This window comes from Parus major, chromosome 8, assembly GCF_001522545.3.
Source record: "Parus major isolate Abel chromosome 8, Parus_major1.1, whole genome shotgun sequence".
Taxonomy (NCBI): domain Eukaryota; kingdom Metazoa; phylum Chordata; class Aves; order Passeriformes; family Paridae; genus Parus; species Parus major.
Genome location: NC_031777.1, coordinates 15,129,225 through 15,149,398, shown reverse-complemented (window position 1 = coordinate 15,149,398; position 20,174 = coordinate 15,129,225). Strand labels below are relative to the sequence as shown.

The 20,174-nt window shown below is 36.1% G+C and overlaps 1 protein-coding gene across 15 annotated transcripts in view; it reads right to left on the bottom strand.

Moving 5' to 3' along the window:
- Window positions 1-20,174, bottom strand: part of ZNF644 (zinc finger protein 644) — an 81,899-nt gene that overhangs the window by 8,044 nt on the left and 53,681 nt on the right. For 4 of the 15 annotated variants that reach the window (XM_015636043.2, XM_015636044.3, XM_033516430.1 and 1 more), the window contains exons 3-6: window positions 12,567-12,751; window positions 12,065-12,137; window positions 7,768-10,799; window positions 6,992-7,597 (exon numbers count right to left, since the gene is read on the bottom strand). In XM_015636043.2, coding sequence (XP_015491529.1) covers window positions 6,992-7,597; window positions 7,768-10,768 — 3,607 coding nt within the window. In that variant the 5' untranslated portion in view covers window positions 10,769-10,799; window positions 12,065-12,137; window positions 12,567-12,751. Of the gene's footprint in view, window positions 1-4,339; window positions 4,463-6,565; window positions 6,877-6,991; window positions 7,598-7,767; window positions 12,138-12,566; window positions 12,752-20,174 lie in introns of those variants that run through there. The other 11 variants (XM_015636040.2, XM_015636038.3, XM_015636039.3 and 8 more) reach the window with 8 other exon arrangements.

Here is a 20,174-nt window from a genome sequence, read left to right as displayed (position 1 = left end):
TCTGGGAAGAGACTAAGGATAATTCAGCTCTAGTATGCTGCATCAAAACTGCAGCAAATTGCTAGAGAGAGGCAGGAATTACCAATCATTAGCACTACTTTGTAGTTATAACAGCTTCCAATCTACTATTCCTCATTCTCCATAAAGGCCTACTTCTTTTTGGAAGAACTCTCAAATTTGGCCACTCGGTGCTTCATAGCTGATAATTGAAAAACTTTTTGTAAACAACCAGTCACATCACTTCCTCAAACTTCTGATACAACACGATGGAGAAACAACCCATTTAAACCAAAAGACTATCAAACTTTGGAGGAATCTCCTTGAGATACTTATGTACAATTTTCAGAGCATGCTACTTCAAAAAAATACATGCTAGGTAAAAACACTGCATACAAAAACCTCTGTGATGACTTATCAAGAAAGACTACAAGCAGATGGACTATAGGAGGTTTCAACAAGCGTGCCTAAATGAATTAGACAGGTCACAATCAGAGGCCCTTTCATGCCATGACATTTAGTCTGCAGTTCCAAATTAAAATGCTCTGCTTCCTGATGTCCCCCAACATGAAATACCTCTTATTTCAAGAAAACTGAAGCTGGGTCTTTTATTAGGACTTCATTACTTTTGTCAAAGTGTACGTAAGTTAAAACAAGTTGAATAATTGGACAGAGAAATGGAAGTACTTAACCATTTGAAAACACTTCCAATTAAAAAAATATAAAATAATGTACTTGTCTATCTTTCTTGTACATTTAGTCACTAATTTTTCAAATTCAATCACTTGCTAACTAGCCTCATCACTACTGCACAGTGAAGTACATTAAAAAAAACAACCCTCCTATCATTTTCGCTCCTTACAGGATTTTACAGGATACTGAAAATTAGATCTTCATGCCAGTTGATTCGTTATGAATGTAACAGCACAGAATGATGACACACAAAGCCAGTGAATCTCAGATTTCTGTGTAACTGATATGCTTTCACCACAAACGTCCCAAAGCTACAAGTTTGACAAAACAACATTTGAAATAATTTCAACATGTAGTTGCCCTCATGAACTGCTACCTCAGTCACACTGCTGGCTTGAAGACCAATCTCCTTGCTCTGTACTTTATTGTTCCCTCCCAAGCTTCTAACAAAGCAGTCTCCACCTACAGAAGCAGACACCAGAGAAGAAAGTGGTGAATCCCAGAAGATGAAAGCCAGTAAGAAGAGACTGAGTATGTGAAAAGAGTCAACAAAGAGAAGATGTAGAAAGCCAGGGTGCAAGAAAGAATCAAGAGACTTGGGGAGAGCCAGGCGAGGAAGGAGCAAGAGAAGCCCAGAAAGGAAAAAAGAAAGGAAGCTGAATATACAACTATAATGAAGAATAGTGAGATGCATTTTAAAGATTTTTTGTAGGTTTGTCCAAAACTCTACAGATACTCAGAGGAAAGAAGCAGGTTGACCACCTGCTCTGAGAAATGCCAATGGGTTGCTATACATCAAAACAGGTATAAAAAGAAATTACCATCTACTCAAGATGAGCAAATAGATCATTAAATTGTTAAAAATTGGACTGAATAACAACAAAAGAAGTTCCAGCCCAACATCTGATGACACAGGTATTTGCTCTATAGTGGATCCATAATGCATTGGTATAGGCACAAATAAAGTTTAATAAAAACTAACCTCAAATAGCCAACAGCCTAGGAACTTTCACTTCTAGGATGTTTTTAGTGAGTCCATTCTCCAGACCTACCAATATGCCTGTCTACTATACTGCTAAAATTGTCAAGTTGCATTTGAAAAGAAAAATAGGCTAAGATTTAACTAAATATGATGACATTACTAACTGAAGAAGCAGGGCATCTGCTAGAAAAGCAATATGGTAACAGTCCATATCAAAAACACATGCAGACAAATGGAAAATCCAAGACTAGTACATAACCTAATGTAATGCTTTGGAAAGGTCTCACTGTGGTGGCATGCAGAGATCACATATTTCTCATGTATTTCTCCTAATAAACAGTAGTGCCTAGATAGATCCCATAGTAAATGTCAGATAGAAGAATTACAGCATTCATGTTTAGACACCATTATTTTATTACAGCAAGAAACTGAGATAATTATTCACCTGATATGATTTATTTTTGGTAGTTATTTTTGCTTTGGAAGATATAAGAAAGGCTTAATGAGAAGAAGGAACATGTATAAACATGTCCTCATTGTCTCCATACAACAGCTGAAGACCATTAAGGTTCAGCTGTGGCTGAGGCCCAACTGAAGACATCTCGAAATTGCTCTCAACTGCAACCATTATTTATATTAATTATTTGTTTTAATTATTTGTTTTAATAAGAAAACCCAAGATCTACCCAGGAGCAACACTCACAAGCGTGTATTTGTGTGTACTTTAGAACTAGTGTGTACTAGTGAAATACTGCATAAAAATAATTCTCTTCACAAAACTTTTATTATTAAAGTAGAATATCAAATAGAACTGTTTACAAGTGTATTGTTTGGTGTACAAGCCTTGCATTAAGCTTGCTTGAATGAGAAGTCAATGAGCGAAGTTTACAACCTTCACAGAGTTGCAGCAGAGTAATGACTAAGTTATTACAAATATACATTAGTTGCATGATGCTATAGGTAGAACTCACCATTGACTCCTTTTAGTCAATGGTTTCAGCAACAGGCCTTTATCCATGGTGTAAGTTATTTATCTGGCTTAGCTCCAGAAAGCAAAAGATTTTTTCCCCCAAAACTTTTGTTTCTAACCTTTTATTTAAACTTTGTTTCTAACCCCATTTTGTTTCCAACCTAATTCAAAACCAACTTTTAGGTCCAACAATACAAGACTCATGAGTTTTCTTTCCATTCTTTTAAGAAAAATGGTGACTGTTCTGATGACCATGCAATTACTTCATGCTACTTCATACTTCACTAGCAAAATACGTTTCTTACAGAAGACAAACAAAAATCCCTGAAAGTACCTAAACAAGCTTCCTTCACTTTTCCCACTTAGCAAAAGGGAAGCTAGGTACAAAGCACTTGTCCAGGATTCAATCTCTGTGTACTACCTGTTTGCCAGTGCCTCCTTCACTGAATTACTGTTATTAATGTTCAATTTAAATAAACAGCTATTGAAAAATACTTCCTCGGTAAGTATATAAGAAAAGGAACTTACCACAAGGCTAATATCAAATCACAGCAGTGGTAAATGAAGTTCCCTACCATCACCCTTCTAATGAATAAATATGAAAATTTTCAGAATCACAGACTAAAGGCATATTCTTCTACATGTTAGGTATTACTGCATTTGCTGACTTCCTTCCAAGTCTGCTTTGTTATAGTATTAATGTAGTGCAACATAAGACCTGGCAGCCACAGGCCCATATTATAAAAGTATTTCTTTTAGCCTTCTACAGAGAAAGCCTGCTACTTGGTTTGTTCTTCTTAGCATAATGAATTATATTTGCAGATAAAAAAGAGATTTCACATTTTCCAAGAGCATTTTGTTAAAGTCTGTGTTTGTTGACACAGAAAACTGATGGTTGCCCTTCTTAATCACAGAATATTTCAGGCTTCATATCTCCAAGTTTTCCTCATTATATTGCATCTCTGCTCCTCAATTTGCTGCTGATCATGTGAAGTACCACTAATCTCAGCAATAATCCAAGTAAACTCATAAACTGCCTACAGCCAAGCAAGCTGCAGGTCTCTGAAAACAAGTCAAAATATGGCATATTAGAAGAATTTCAAAATTAAGTGTATTTTAATAAAAAACATTAATAGCAATGCCAAATGCTGTTTTACCCTCACTCAGTGTCAGAGCAGGTAGTTTTTGGGTTGTGAGGCAAACAAGATATGAAACCAACTACATATAGTATGTTGTTAGAAATGTACAAAGTGTAAAATTATTTGCTTTTCCTGTTTTACTGCAGTATTCTTTGTAATTACACGTACTAGACAGTAAAAACTACTTGTTGTATCATTGCCTTTTTTTTCTCCCCACCGCTCTCATTTCTGAGATACTTTAAAACACTTCATTAGAAGGCAAACTATCTGGTTTGGAAGTTGTGATATCATAGAGAATGAATTTAAGCAACCATCTCTTAGTTTTGCTTACATACCTTAAGTGTTGGATCCAAAATCAAAGACTAAGAATGAAAATCAGACATGAGAGTGGACAACAGCAACATACATTTTCTTACAAGTTGCTGAAGTTTTATGGCAAATAAATTGTTTACCAGCAGAAGCTTCAAAATCATTTTGAATTAACATATGCTTTTGTCCAGTCTGATGAAGAAAATGTATCATAGACAGACTTGCTTTTACATCTGTAACAAAACATACCTGTCCCAGTCAAAAGTCCAGCACTCTTCTTTCGTGCATAAGCGCGTAAGTGGTTGGACAGGCTAACAGCACTTGTAAACGTCGTATTGCAATGCACACACGTTCTAAGCTTCACAGGCATACCTATCATTCAAAAGAAAACTATAATCCAGTTCTCTCTTCAAAAAATGAAATTCTCAAAGCGTTGTAAAAAGTTTTCTGCAATAAAGATGGTTTAAAATATATTCACTGCATTGACGCGATTGTTTAGTATATTAGAAGGATCCAAGTTAACCGTTATTAGTTTTCCACCTAGTGCTTTAAGCCAAACCATGTTATTTGAAAAGAACAGAAAGGAGGCAACTTGAGCCCAGTAGGCTACTCTGCATTCAATACCTACTACCAAGCTCCTACATCTCCACATAATGAAGCTCTAATTCCAAAATACAATCCTGCAATTTGAATAGCACAATTCTGTTGAGAAATTTCAGAGCCTTCAGAATTTCCAATAACGAGAATTTGAAAAGTCAAGTTGAGAAAGTGGTAATTAAAAGTGTTTTACCCATAAGACCAAAGCACTCAATACTAAAATTAGGCTGCTGTTGAAGGCTCAGAGAAAAAGGTGGTAAAACACACCACTGAACAGCTGTTAGACAAAACATTTTGTTCAGTGCATTTCTGTTCATTACTTTAGATGCACAATTGATAATGAAAGTAAATGATTTGAAGTTTTTTGCTAAAATCTTTGTGCTAAATAAATATCAACAAAGCAACATGCTATTTATCACACGAAAACAATGAAACAATACTGAACTCCTCACTTACAGACAAAGAAACCATTGTAACTCCTCAACTTCACCATATTTCTCCCTGCCTTTTACCAAAGATATATTGTTTTGGTCAACTAATATTTCAGGTTCTCTACTAATAAATTATTAGAAGAATAAATGAAAAAGCTAAAACTACTCAGCTGGAAAGTCTCTGCAGGAAAGAAAAGAATGCTATTCTCCAGCAGCCCACAGAAGACATGCTGTTTTTTCAGGCAAGTTACAGAAGAAGAACACCTTGTTGGTAAAAGCCTTTTTAAAACTAAAACCAGAATTAGGAATATTTGCCGCTTTTAGGAAAAAACAGAAGATTTTCAACTTGATGTTATTTTCTTATTAACTCAACTGGCACAGTGCGTTAGTTATCAAATTCTGTTACCTCAGCCACAGAAAACTATCGGGCCCCATTCAGAACTGTTAGTACTATGCGAGCGTACGTGTGTTTTTACTTGGTTGTTCATCATAACCAAAGAGGTTCTACCCTACTATTGAGCAGTAAATATTACACAGAAAGCAAAACACAGTGTCAGGTTTGGCAAGCTATCCCTCCAGCATCGTTTTTCAAATCATTAAACCTGTCAAAGACACACTTCCTTTATTAAGCAATCTCCTGTCTTAAGGGACAACCACAGACGTACAGAAGACATAAAATGTAATTCTTTTCCACTTCTACTATGTCATTTTAGAAAGCCACCTTTCTTAAGAGATTTATTGCCACACTTTTATAGCCCCCTAAAAGAACTTCTGAGCACATCAGATTGTTGGGGTTTTTTGTTTAAAGGAAGAAAAGAATATAGGTGAAAAAGCACTAGGCACTGCCAGTTTTACTAACCTGGTTAATAACAAGAAAAGAAACAGCAACAAAAAAAGTCAGGGGTATAAAAATAAGATCCTGCTCCTCAGTCTAGAGAATCCTGCAGCACTGGTGGTGTCCAACCAAGAAACCAGTAAATGCAAGCTCTACATACACATTAAAAAGGATGTCGTAAGAGTTCTCCAAGACTAGAAATAATTCTCATATGACAAGTAAGTTAAAAACATCACCCTAAGAGCCTGCTCTATTAGTATACAGAGTAGCTAGGAAATGGATTGTAGAATTGTTTCATTAGCACAATTCTCAGTGGAGGGACAATCTAGGTCCTTACTGGTCAGAGACATTGGAAACCTGCTGGCTACAACTGTATGCCAACAAAGCTTGAACCAGCACAGGCTGTCACTCAGGATAGACAGGCCCTAAGCAAGCATGAGTTTCTCACAGCAGCCACAATTTGCAACAAACAAGAATTAATCTATGTTGTAAGAGTATGTTTGCCTAAAACCATCAAAATTAGTTGACAGTGATTCACCAATTTACAGTATTATGCATTTATAATGGTATCAACAGTTCCGTTAGTTTGAGCAAATGCTGCCTTGCACAAACCTTGAAGACTTCAATGCAATATTCCCAAACCAGGTGTTTTAATGCCTGAAAACAGGGTTGCAAGCCCAAACATTTCAGAACTGTTAGTCTACCAAATATGCATGGACACTTCAACTTGTTTACTGCAGGATGTTGTCTTCTTCCTTACTGAGGCTCACTTTGTGTCCACTTTCAATCTGCATGCCCAGTCATATGCAGAACAGGAAGTATATTCCATGCAAAAACCCTTCAGTGCTGCTGAGGGGTTTTTTCACTTTAGGAAAAACATGTCAGAAAAATTTGCTGTGCTACCTCTCGCAGTCAAGTGTCCTCTGGAAACAAAACAAGAATTAAATGAACAGAATCCCAAATATAATACTCTGCACTTGTACATTTTCTATGAATTATATGTTTCTTTGGAAATGTTTTCAAGAAGCACCTTCTTACCTGACTGCATAGTCAAGTCCATTTTTTGTGGCTGATACATCAATGGACTGTCTTCATTTAATGGAAGAACACATTTCTGAACAAACCTCTTTCTTGCAGTTTGATTATGAATCTTTTGAGGGGAAATATCAGGATTCCTCTCTTCTCCTAACCTCTTGTTTTTCAGGAGTTCTATCAGTGTAAGTGACTGATTTCTTTTTTCATCATGTAGTACTGCTTTTGTTTCATCACATTCATTTAGGAAACTCAGCCCTTCTTCCTCCGATGCAGACACAGATACATCTTCAGTCTTTAGGCCATTATGGTATGCTTCAAGAGGTATAACATTCTGAGATAAAAAGTCATCATTTGATGCAAATTTCTGAGCAACAAATGGTCTGGGAATAATACGGCGACTGTTCAAAGCCTTTAGGATTTTTTCATACTTCTCTTCATTTTGCATCATCTCATTCAGAACACAGATGGGAGACTTGTGTGCATCCCACTTGGTTTTGCCAAGCCTCTTCAGGTGTCCTCGCACATGATTAGACAATCCAATTTTAGTATCGAACCAGCCACCACAGAGCTGACACGTATGCTCAGAGGAAGTTTCAGATTTCTCAATTGCTACAAAGAAAATAATTATAATGTTTTTTGACAATTATATACAGTTAAACATGACAACTGCAAATCACAAGAAGAAGCTTTACGACAAGATAAAGTAAGCCTTGTTCAGTGCTCAATAAATCCCTTTACCCCCCCCTTTACTTACTACCCAAATAAAAAACAAATCTTACCTTTTCTAACACGTTTAACAGGAGTCCCTGTTCCAGCTCTCTTAAAATGCTGCATTTTGTCACTTGTTGCTATCTGTTCAGGTGAAACAACATGACGGGCTTCATAGCTTAGTCCAGCTCTGTGAAGATGTCCTCTGACATGATTGGACAAACCAACACCTGTTTCAAAGGTTGCTGGACAGTACGGGCACGACTTCTTTTCAAGCGACAAATCAGTCCAGTGGAAAACTGAATTATGCTTTGGCAATGCTGATCCTACATTTTCTAAATTCTGAGGATCATGCAAATCATGCAAGAAATTACTACTCTCAGCATCTTCGTAATACTCAAAATAAAAGCCATCATTCTGCTCATAACCAAGTGAAGATTTATCACCAGCTTCATTATCTTCCATTTTACCTTTGAATATGGGGAATAGGTTTACATGCTCCTGATTAATATCACTGTAAGATTCATCCTCCATAGACTGTGTAGTGTAATCACATAGTTCAACATTATCCCATGAACTTTCATCCTCCGTTTCATAGCTGTCTTTTTTTTCAGCAGAGTTTAGTTTCTGTAAAACAACAACAGTCATTTTATGCAGAAAATCTGGACAGCAATCCAAATCATCTCCTGTAACAGAGCCTTCCCTCTTGGATTCTTTAACCACTCTTTTTACAGCTACATGCCTATGATCTTTACAGCCTTCTGCCCTTTTGCAATCAAGGCTATTTGAATCCATGACAAAACAATTATTACTTGATGAAGAAAATAAACGTAAAGCACTGACAGATTTGGACTCTTCCTTTTTTAAATGCAAAGGGTAAGAGTCACTAGATTTTTTAATACTCCTGTAGTTTTCATATTTGTGTCTATATAAATAATTACTTTTTTTGGCACTAGCTTTCTGCTTTGCTGCTTGATGAAAACATTTACGCTTTTGGTCAATGCTATTTCTAATAAAAAAGTTCTTGTTTGTAGAATTTAGATTGCACACACTTACAGATGACTGTGAAACGCTTTTCCGAGCCTTCTGAATCCTGTAGGGTCTCTTGTGAAGTTTTGCGAAGTTACTGGACTGTGAAGCAGAGCCAAATGATCTTTTTACATCCTGTTTTAAAGCAGAGTTCTTTGGAAAAGTAGAAGAATGTTTCATCAATTGTTTTGTCCTGCTACGAAAATCTAAAGATTCTTCTATTATGCTGCCTTTTCTTTTCTCTAGTCTAAGATGGCTACCAAAGGGATCAATGCATGATGCTGAATGCAAATATGCCATGTGTTTTTTTAAAATGCTTCTAGCTGAAGTAGCAAACGGACACAGCTTACACATATACGTTGATGACTTTCTTGAGGATCCTAAATAAGGATCTTTCAAGGATGCCTTTTTCTGAGTTTTTCTCTGGGACAAGTCACTACCAATAATTGAACATTTGACTACTGCTCCATGAGCGATCCCTCGATGGCATTCCAGTTCATTTTCTGTCACAGCCATGAAATTGCATTCCTCACAACAGTAATATCTTTTATCTTTTTCATGGGTCTTTGCATGCTGCACAAACGTTTTGGGACAATTGGTACCAAATACACACTGTGGGCATTGTAACCGTGCACTCCTACCCTCATCCTGAAGTTCTTTCAGCTCACGGATTTCTTCCATCAGTTTCTGCCTTCTTTCCTGGTGAATTATCATATGTTTAAGAAGTGAATTACGATCTCGAAATGTCCTTCCGCATTCCCTACATGCATAGGGCCTGGGGACATTGAGATGCCGGAAATGACTGTTCCCATCTAAATGGTACATCATATGCCTATGCAGATGTTTCTTCTCTCTAAAATTCACATTGCACTTTGTACAGGGATAAAATGATGGTTCATCAGTACTGAAAGTAGATGGTGGTTCAGAATCATTCTCTTCACATTTATTTTTCAAAGTATTGGATAGAAAAGTGCTAGTGTGAACAGGAGAAGTATCTTCTGCACAGTTACTAGTGGGACTATAAATGAGCTGCTGGATAGCATCAACAGTTTCCAGCTCTTCATCTGTGGATTCAGGCTTTACTTTACTCAATGAATATTTCTGTGGTTCTACTATTTGTAGCTCCTCATTCTGCTCTAAGAATTCAACATTTAATAGTTTTGATTTACTAGGAATACAACTGGTATCATCAAAACAGTCTTCAGTATAGCGCGTTATTTTACTAACATCCATTTTCCTTTTTCGTTTCTTTTCTAGCCCTACCTTACAGTGAATAGGAGACTTCTCTATTGTTTCTTCATTTGTCATAAGAAACTGTATAAACTCTTTTTGCGGATCCCAGCTGGGATCACATCCCGATCTGAAGCCACCTGTACCTGAGGAAATGCCTGTTAATGTATCAACACAATCATCTTTTAATAGTATATTTTTATCATCCTCACAAACTTCTACTTGGTCTACTAAAGTGCTGTCTACACTATTTCCTACTGTTTTCTGTGAATCACACCCAATTGAAGCAGAGGTAGGTAGATTTTTAATGGAATGAGTCAGGTTCTTAGCATGTGCTACATCAGGTAACAAAAATAAAACTTGGTGCTGATTTGATTTCTGCGTTGTACTCTTTGCAGGCAGCTGAAGATCATGAACCACTGTCAAAGTTGAGCAGGAATCTGCTAGATGACCTCCAGGCTGTCCAGTGGTTAATGAAACGCTGCCTTTATTCATAATGGAAGTCTTTGTTGAGGTGGAGTGTGAAACTGGTCCATTAACAGCAGTTCCTCTAGATAACATAAAGTTTTCACTAGAAACAGTAGGAGCACCAGTGTGTATAAATAGAGAAGCCTGGCCTCCACTTAAGGCTTTTTCAGATCTGTCCCTTGATAGCTCCTCAGTCAGAGTCAATGTGTTGCTCTTCTGAAATGACGTCTCACTCTCTTCTGGTTTGGGAATGCCACTTTCTTCCTCAGATACAAAATTATCATCACATAGGATTTCTTCTTCTTTAGCACCAGTGACTCCAGTATTTATCTCTAAATCATCCATATTGCTGGTCTGTCCATTAAGTATATTTATACTAAAAAACAAACAAGAAAAAGTCAGGTAATTGCAGAAATAAATAATGATAACTTTAATTTACAGCTTTTCTTCAGGATCACTCTTCACACTGTAATCTAAAAAGATATTTTGAACTTGTCAAAAATCTGCTTTTCATTTAGGATATCCAGAACATTTACAGTGAATCAATGAAGCCATAAAAAAATAGAATTTTTTTGATATGCAGTATTAATAACCATATAGCAAACTAGTCACTGCCAAATATCCCAGTTCAAAGAAGCCTGATACCTACCAACATGCAAGATGGAGAAAACTAGATTGCCAAAACAAACACAAATACATTCTATATGTACATAAATACAGATTATCTTCAGTTGTTCTCCAGAAGCAAAAGTAAGGAGAAAAGGCACCCCAGATATCTATTAACAATTCTGTTTTTTTTTAAACATACTTTTTTTTAGGAAACTAAAATAGTCTTTACATTTCTCAAGGTAGCACTTTTTTTGAAGTACTTCCATACAATTAACCTGGTCTACAGGTCTGCCTTGTCTGCAGAAGGAAAAAGCACAGTGAAGCTGATTTTGAGCATCTGATTAGTGACAGAGTGACAGAGACACAGCAAAGGATCAAACTCACTGAAGAAACCAGATGTCTTCCTATTCCCTTCTCACAAAAGGACTCTCCTTGCTTCAAAACAAATAAAACCCATTTGCTTATAAGTATTTATTTTAAATGATAAGCAAATTAAACAACATCTTATCAAAGGTGAGGGAAAAAATACTGTAAGAAAAAACATTTCATTAGGATTTACCTACCAGATGAAGTCACCGTGTTGAATCCAGAGTATGACACTAACAATATCTTCCAGTACAGAGAACTACTGCATATTAATTCCCTGTGGGTGGCCTTGTCTTTCTACAAGTGACTCTTATTCATACATCAAATCATCTATTCAATGTTTAGTGAGCACAAAGGAGTTGCCTACACATGAAAACCAACGTGTGACCAACAAAAATGTTAACTTTAGTTTACTCTGGCATTCACTTTTTATATGGGTCCTCAGAACACAGTTAGCATAAGGCATTAAAACATTCATCTAGCAGTCAGGACATCTATATTTTACAGAAATCACATATTTTACCCTTAGAGAGTACAACTCACTTTGATCTTTTGGGTAATTTGATTCCTGTAATTACAGTTTCAGTTACTAATTAACATTTTGAATAGAACTCAGTTAAAAGGAGCTATTACCTAGACTCTTTGAATTAAGATATTATAACTCACAACAAATATCCATGGCTTCCTGCAATGGTCCTTTATCAAAATCCAGGAAGACCACTTCGGACATCCTCTTCTCCTAAGGAGAGAAAACAACCTAGTTAACCACCAGTTTCATCTTCATACATAGCATTTTAAAATATGTCCAGTATTTTCAGTTCAACAGAATGACAGCTATCCACACAATTCAAAACTAACTATGGCTTAATGGAAATTCTCTTTTATTGCACCTGTTTTGTTTCAAATCAGCAAAAGGACAAAAAATTATTTAACCTCTTCTGAGTTTGTAAAAGACAAATCTCAGTGTAAAATAACTTACTTTTGCAGATAAAAGTAATTCTATTTGGAGTAGAATTACAATGAAAAATTAAGTCATTATAAAAATAATTCCTCTGCTACTCCATCACTGAACTAGCAAATTTAGAAATACAGCAATGTTCACATCAGCAGCACAACAAATGTTTAAAGTGGATGAAGTATTTTTATTATATTATTATCTATAACATACCTTTACGTAAATGTTCCACTAGACACCCCAGTTTCTCATCTTGCCATTTCTTAGATTTTTGTTTTTCTTTGCTGTTTTGAGATGGGTCATTTTTCACTATAATAACGACTTCCAATAAGATCACATTCAAAGCTATCACCTTAAAATGGTGATAATGCACCACCCAGCAGGAGTCTTTACATCACCTACACAAGTTAGAAATGGGCAGTACAAACATACACTAAGAATCAGTAATGCAAAAGTCAATTAGAAGAAGTAAAGCCTACAATGATGCACAACAGCTCCAGCAATTTTACAACTACGTAACGTAGGCCTCATATAGTATCAGGCAACAGAGTATAAAACTGTTCACAAAACATTTCTAAGGAATTGAGTAAGACAATTTTGCCTGGAAGATGTGCGTTTTCCTTGGTTTATTGCTGCAGAAGCAGACAAAAGCATGCTCAGTCAATCTGAGAGCCTGTATTAGCTTTTCTCAACAGGAAGCAACGTTGCTAACGAAGTGGTAAATTCAGTGTTAATGAGTGGCTTCACTGTTACCACCTCTGAGGTAAAACCTTCCATGTTCCAAGTTTCACCCATCTGTTCTGGTGTGAGGGGTTCAGAGGAAGAACAGACGCTTCCCATTTAAAGCAACTTCACTGGTACCCCCAGAACAGCGGGGAGGGAGACTGACAATACTGTGCTGCTTGGAGACCACAATCCTCATTATCGGAATGGCTCCTCAAAACTTCTCACAGGCTTCCATGATAAAGACAAAACAATGTTGCTCTACATACAAAACCATACTGCTAATGAATATTAGTGTTAAAGCTGAAATTAAGAAGGTGGCTAGGACACCCTGTGGTCACCATTAAACCGAGAGTCTCTTCAGAGTTATCAGAGATACCTAAAGCATTACCTAACACAGTCTTGTAAGAGACTCCTCTCCAAACTGTGTATTTATGGAGATTGTGAACTATTCCATATGGGAATGATAAGAATATTTCTATGGTAATAAAGGTATCCCTACAGATTTCAGTCTTTGAATCAAGCCTGAAATGATTGCTGTATCAATAATATCGCTACCTTTTAATAATTTTCTTATCATCATATATTTTATTTTCCAGATATCAAGATGGTACAATTCACATTTTTTTGTGCAGGACAACAACAATAAATTTAACAGTGTGGCATTAGAGAAAACAGAAAAATGTATTTTAAAATTACAATAATTTAGTCTTGTGATAACACTGAACCAAGATGCAATACTTCAGTTACATTATTTACTCCATGTGTCAGAATTTATGCAGTAACAATGACAGCTGTAACTAAAGACACAGTGCCATGTTTCTTGAAGAAATGTTATCATCTAACTTGTCCCTTAGGAAAAGAAGAAAAATCAATCATTGTAACTAAGATGTAACCAAGGCTATGCAATATTCTTTGCATGTTTCCATCAGTTTCAAAATTATCTTCACTATACCTTATCAGGAATACAAAATTATTAATTCTGTCAAAATATATTGTATTTAATACTTGGTGTATTTGAAAAATTAAAAATTGGGATCAAACTTTCAATTTGTTGAAAGTACTGCTTATCATATCCACTACCAGAACTGTATTACCTCAACTAGATAGTTGAGGTAGTTTTTATTTAAGCATCTAGTGAAATATACCTAGGAGATATATACACGTAAAAATGGTAATGGGAAGTGTCTAGAAAAGCCTACACAATCTCAGCTACTACCTTTGAAACATACTTTATCTAAAGGCTAGGACAAATTCAATTCAATTATTTCAGTTAAGCCTAGAATGACTGCAGTGCACTTAACAGTGTTGTTCTTGGTTTACATGCTATGCTATTTACTATACAGGAATTATTTCATATTCAAAAGTAGAAAGAAACCAATTATTTATCCAGCTAAACCACACTCCACTCTCTATTAATTTATTTAAAATCTACCTAATTTTAAATACTGGTTTTATTAATAAAGTATCAGTTTTAAAAATCATAATGTATTCTGCAGATATGACTGCCTGTGGCCAGATAGTCTAAGCATTAAAAAAGTGTAAGGTCAGATCTATCTTCAAGCTGACAGATCATAATTTAAATGCCTTAAGCTACTCTTATTGTCATAAAAAATCTTGAACATCAGTATTTTTGCAAACTATCAGCACTTGCTATAACACCCTTACTACACTACATCTTGAGGTTACTACAGAAGAAATGAGGTGATAATTGCATATTAACATAATTATTTGGTAATCCCTCCAAGCAAGCTTCCTAGGTCACTCAGTAATTCAGATTAGATGCAACCTTCCTGTCATCAGATCTATGCTGTCCACTTTCTGTTCATTAATAATTCTTTTTGATAGGAATATACTTAAATCCATTGTTCTATGTATATTATTAATTGTATTCATTAACAGTAGGTTTATGACCTTCCAAGTTCTTATTTCATAACAACAACCTTTACTATGCAGTAGGGTCACACACCAAATTAAGAGCACTGCCTTCATGCAATGCTAGCTCAGTAAAGCTTACACCTCAGTGCCAAGCATACCCTGCTGTTGCCTACTAGCAGTTGTAGGCAAGAGATCTGTAAGCCTCTTGCAAGCCCTGTGTCATTTTATAGGGATTTACAGTAAATTTAAAGCACGCTGGAGCTGAAAAATTAAGACAGAAGAATTTGGTTGAGTTTGTGAAAAGCATGAAGCATCTTTATGTGTTCTGATATGCAGTTTCTCACTAAATTTATAAATATGAGCCAATGAGCTAAAAGCACAGAGTGACTATTAAGCACCACAAAAACTGTGACATCATCTCCTAAAAGGTCTGAATTTAATCAGCCTAGTTAAAGGAACTGAAGAAACACAGCTGTAACAAAGGCAGAAAGGTACCTGTCCTGTGCTAAGTAACTCCTCGTAAGTCAAGTTCTTTAAGCAGATATGTGAATAACCAGCACATTCAAGGGATTGTTCAAATATTCAAGGGATAGGAAAGGTGCTTCAGGTTTGCACTGCCCCCAATTAGATTTTTATTCAAGACTTCATTATGTAAATAAACTAACAAAACCTACCATTTTTCCACAATTGCTCCTGTAATAAAGCTTTCTCAAGTGATTGTATTAAAGGTAATGGAACCAAAGTCACAGATTTTTAGGCAATAAGCAGAAGACCAGAGAGAGTTTAAGTACTCTGGTACTTAGGCATGGTACAGGACTAAAAAGCTATCTCCTTCCATTTTGCCCACCACAGTCTATGCTTCAAAACCTTAATCATGGCAAACATCAAGCACAGAACTTCTGCCAAAAGAGAAAGGTTTAAGAGCCTCTGGAAAATGAAGGTTTGTACAGAGTAATAGAGGAACACATCAGCACAAACCAGCCACATCTTGAGAAAAAAAACAAACATAAGAATATAGCTGCACAATATTTTTGCCTCTTCCATATAGTAATGCAGTTTATGCCTCTGGAGTTTTGTGTGGTATCTAGCAATATTAATGTCCCAAATCAACAAAATCACAATACTTTGATCATTAGAACAATGTCTATTAGTTTGCAGCTTATTTTTAAGAAGCTATTCTGATCCACACTTCAGATGGAAATAAAACCAAAATGCCTGACAACTAGAGGACAAGTCAGACTCACCTTGTCTTCCCCCATCTTCTATTTGTGTTTGCAAATTAAATTGTTGAAAATACATTTCCCTCTGCCCAGCAGAAACACTATTTGTAGAGTGCATTACTTAGCTCTGAAATCTACAAATTAACACTTCTGCACTTTTTCAAACTTCTGCAGTGAGGAGTTTGTTTAATATGCATAACACCATGAGTTCTGCCCCCCCCCACCTACTTTACACACAGTCCACAGTTATTAATCTAACTACAACATGGAGAGTTCCATTCAAAATTAGTTATCTTCAGTACATTCAAATTCACAGCTGTTCACATAACAGTACAAACACTGGAAAACTCTTGTAGCTAACTAGACTGCCATATTAAAAAATTTTAAAGCAGTATGAAATAGTACCAATACAAAGTATGTATTATACCTAAACAAACAAAGTTACTGCCACCCACAGTATAACCTTTCTTTATACTGTTAGAAACTTCACCAAATTGTCAAATATCTGTGGAAAAAGGTGACCATAGAGAAGTTCTCAGTTACAGGACCCATGACAAAAGCAGCCAGTCTTTTCAGTACGATTATAACTGGGAAGATCAAACTCGAAGCACAACTTTTTCAGTATTTTCTTTAAACTTAGTTCCTAATGCAGCAATGTCTTCAAAACCTGTCTGTTAGAGACAGTAAGGAAACCAAAAATTCCTTAAAAATGTCCAAATTTCAGAAACTCGATTTCTTGTTTAAAATATCTGAGACTGATATGTTAACATCTCATGTGAAAGGAAGCTGAACAAAACTTAAGTACCATGATACAATTAGAATTCAAAAAAGAGAATTCCATTACTTCCACCAACCATTTCTAATCTTACTCCTCTAGTATTGATTTGCTTGGGGAAATAAACCAGTTTGTCACAATGGGGGGCATCATGCTAAAATTCAATACTGAAATCAATAATAATAAATGACAGTACAATTTAAGTGTCACAAGAACTACATGTATCACTATAAAAAATAGTCCTCTGGTTTTAACTACTCATGCAGCAGTTTAAGATGATTTCATTGGCAGGTGCTTTTCAAAATGAAAAGTATTTCTGAAAGATGACTAGACAGAACACAAAATCAAGATGCTGAATCTGCTAACATGAGAACAGTCAAACACTATCTGGCAACTCCACAGGCTTTGTAACCTCTGCCCAGAATTCCACAGCCCTGTTCACAGAGGACAGCCAGGTATTTCTCTTCATGTTCCTGGAGCTCTCTACTTTGCATTTTCAGTAGTGCAATGTAGTTTGAATTGAACTGCCGTTAGCTCTACTACAGATAAGAACTACAATCAAATACTGAATTGTCCTAAATGCAGACATACATGGTAATGACTAGCGGTATTTCAATAAAGACACATTAAATACATTCTGTATTAAAAATACAGAATTAATGCTCTGTGAAAATACACACTATTTCTCTTCTAAACTGCTCCTTTACTTTTACATGCATAGATTCTCTTCCTTGATGCCATCTCACATGCCCACATGCTTTCTCTCTAAAGAAACTAGATGTCTGAGAAAACACTATTAATCTTTTTCACTACCACTACCTGTGTTTCTCAGTGAAATGTATTCCTAAGCATCAAGTATGGTACAAAACATTGTTTTTATCTAGACACAACACAATAAATAATTTTATCAACCAGCAGCATTATTAAAACCAGAAAGCTTTTCTTCATTACAGTCTACAAATAAAAGTCCTGCTCCTATCCTTGCAGTCAGGCATCTTTATCACACTGCCAAAAAATTAAGGGCTGTGATCAGTGGTACAAAGTGTGCATGGTCAGGAACTAAATCTGTACCCTAGGGCTGGTACCTGGTCCCACACTGTTCAACATCTTCATTAACCACACGGATGACAGGGCAGAAGGTTCCCATGGCAAGGCTGCTGATCACACAAGACTGATACAGCAGCAGGTTGCAATGCCATTGAGAGGAACCTCAACAGGACAGACAGTGGGATTGGACAAGATGGCTACAGGTTCCTCCCAAACTCTTATTATTCTGTGATTCTGTTTCAGTACACTTTGCCACACAGTATTCTAATTCCTGCTTACTTCAGTCCTATTTAGAGCATTCCACAGTAGCTCAGACTATCCACAAATTTTACAATTTCAAAATATCAATATAGGCACCTAAGTACTTTTAAAAAAGGCTTGCAACTACCAACTTTGAATTTATCGTTCTGACAGCTGAAGAAAATGATACAAAAATTATTAGGCATACAGGAAAAGCATGTTCTCTCTATCCCAAGTCATGTAGACTATATTGACAGCAAAACTATAATTTGATGCTCCTCTCCCTTCTACCTCTCTTCCAGGGATCCTGTTTTCCAGAGTTCTCTCACTAAATAAAATAACATTATCACTAAGTAGAGTAGTATTATCACACTCAAATTTATAAACATGCATTTCCCAAGTCCCAATTGCATTTATGCAATTTTAGATTTTAAATAAGATGAATCCCTCTTCTTCACCACCATATACTTAAATACCTTCCTGGTGTGTCACACCTGAGAGGCTTCTCAGGGTTGGCTCTTCAGGCAATACAGTGGAAGTACTTACTCCTTACAGAACCCACTGCCACCAGCAATGTTATCTCCAGTCACACTGAGACATTTCACAAAGAGACCATGTTTAGGAAAGTATCTGCATTCTTCCAGACTTTAAGATCACCACTACAATCCCTACATGGGGCATTATACCAAAATTAAAGAACCTGCTGTGTCCCGTTAAGGACTTTTGGGTTAGGTTCTTTTTCCCTTTGAACTGAAGACTGACGAGAGGGAGGCAGTTTTCTCTTGTTTGGTCTGTTGTTTATTCTTTTCTTATCAGCATTACAGGGTACAAAGAGCTATGTGCACTATGATAGAAAGGGGACAAAATGGCTAACAAAGATCCTCTTCAAGGTCTTTTATATGTCCATTTACCCAATTAACAGATGCTAACTAAATTATTTTTCTTAGTGACCCAATGACCCAACACCTGTGTGCTGCACTGCGGCATTTTCTACCCAATCACTTACTACTACCCAAAAACCCCTAGGAGAAGAACCTGAAGAAGAAAGAAGGACAAGAGACAACACCCTAAATCCTCCATCTCGTCTTCTGCTCTCTAAATTACCTTAAACTTTAAACTTCAACCCATTCACCCGGTGACTCAAGAAACCTTCTAATTCACACACTTACATTTTCAGTCTTTTCTACTTAACTCTAACCTTTGTCTCCATGGTGCTATATGAAACTCAGTGCTTTCTTGGGTGTCAGAGTTAGGCATTACAGATAAAAGTATATATCTTGCATCTCTGACCCCAACATTACAAAAGAGTCTGGCTTGCAGAGAAGAGGAAGTATTTTCAACAAGACATCATATACTCTCAAATTATAGTGCTATTCATTGGAATTACACTTTTCTTTGCAGCAAAGCCAGTTTAAATAAATGCTGCTTCCTTCCACTCTCCTGAGTTCCTTCTTTTCACACTTTATCAACAATTTCATTATCCAGTTTAAAAGGCTGGGACTCAAACACCACTGAATTGGCACAGCTGAGAGGCAACAATTATGGGTAGGGGCACAAACTTACTAGCTCTGTTGACAGAAAAACCCACTGGGAAATCTTTTCCTAAAATCTATATGAATAAATAAAAAAGTAAAAATGAAGAGAACATTTCATAAGGCAAAAAAAGAAGCTTTGACAGTCCTCTGTTTAACTGCAGAATGCACAATAAAGAATTCTACCATGAAACAAATTTTATGTTCTAAAATTACTTGAACTAAACTACTCAACTGAAGCAAAATGCTAGAAGTAAATGCTAAAATAATTCAACTGGGGAACATTAAATACATCTTCTGAGAATACTATTAACACAAGCAATACTCTTAAATTGCATATTAGACATGATAGCTAGATTTTCCATAGAGACATACAAATGCAAATCCTTCCAGTGGGTTAAATAAA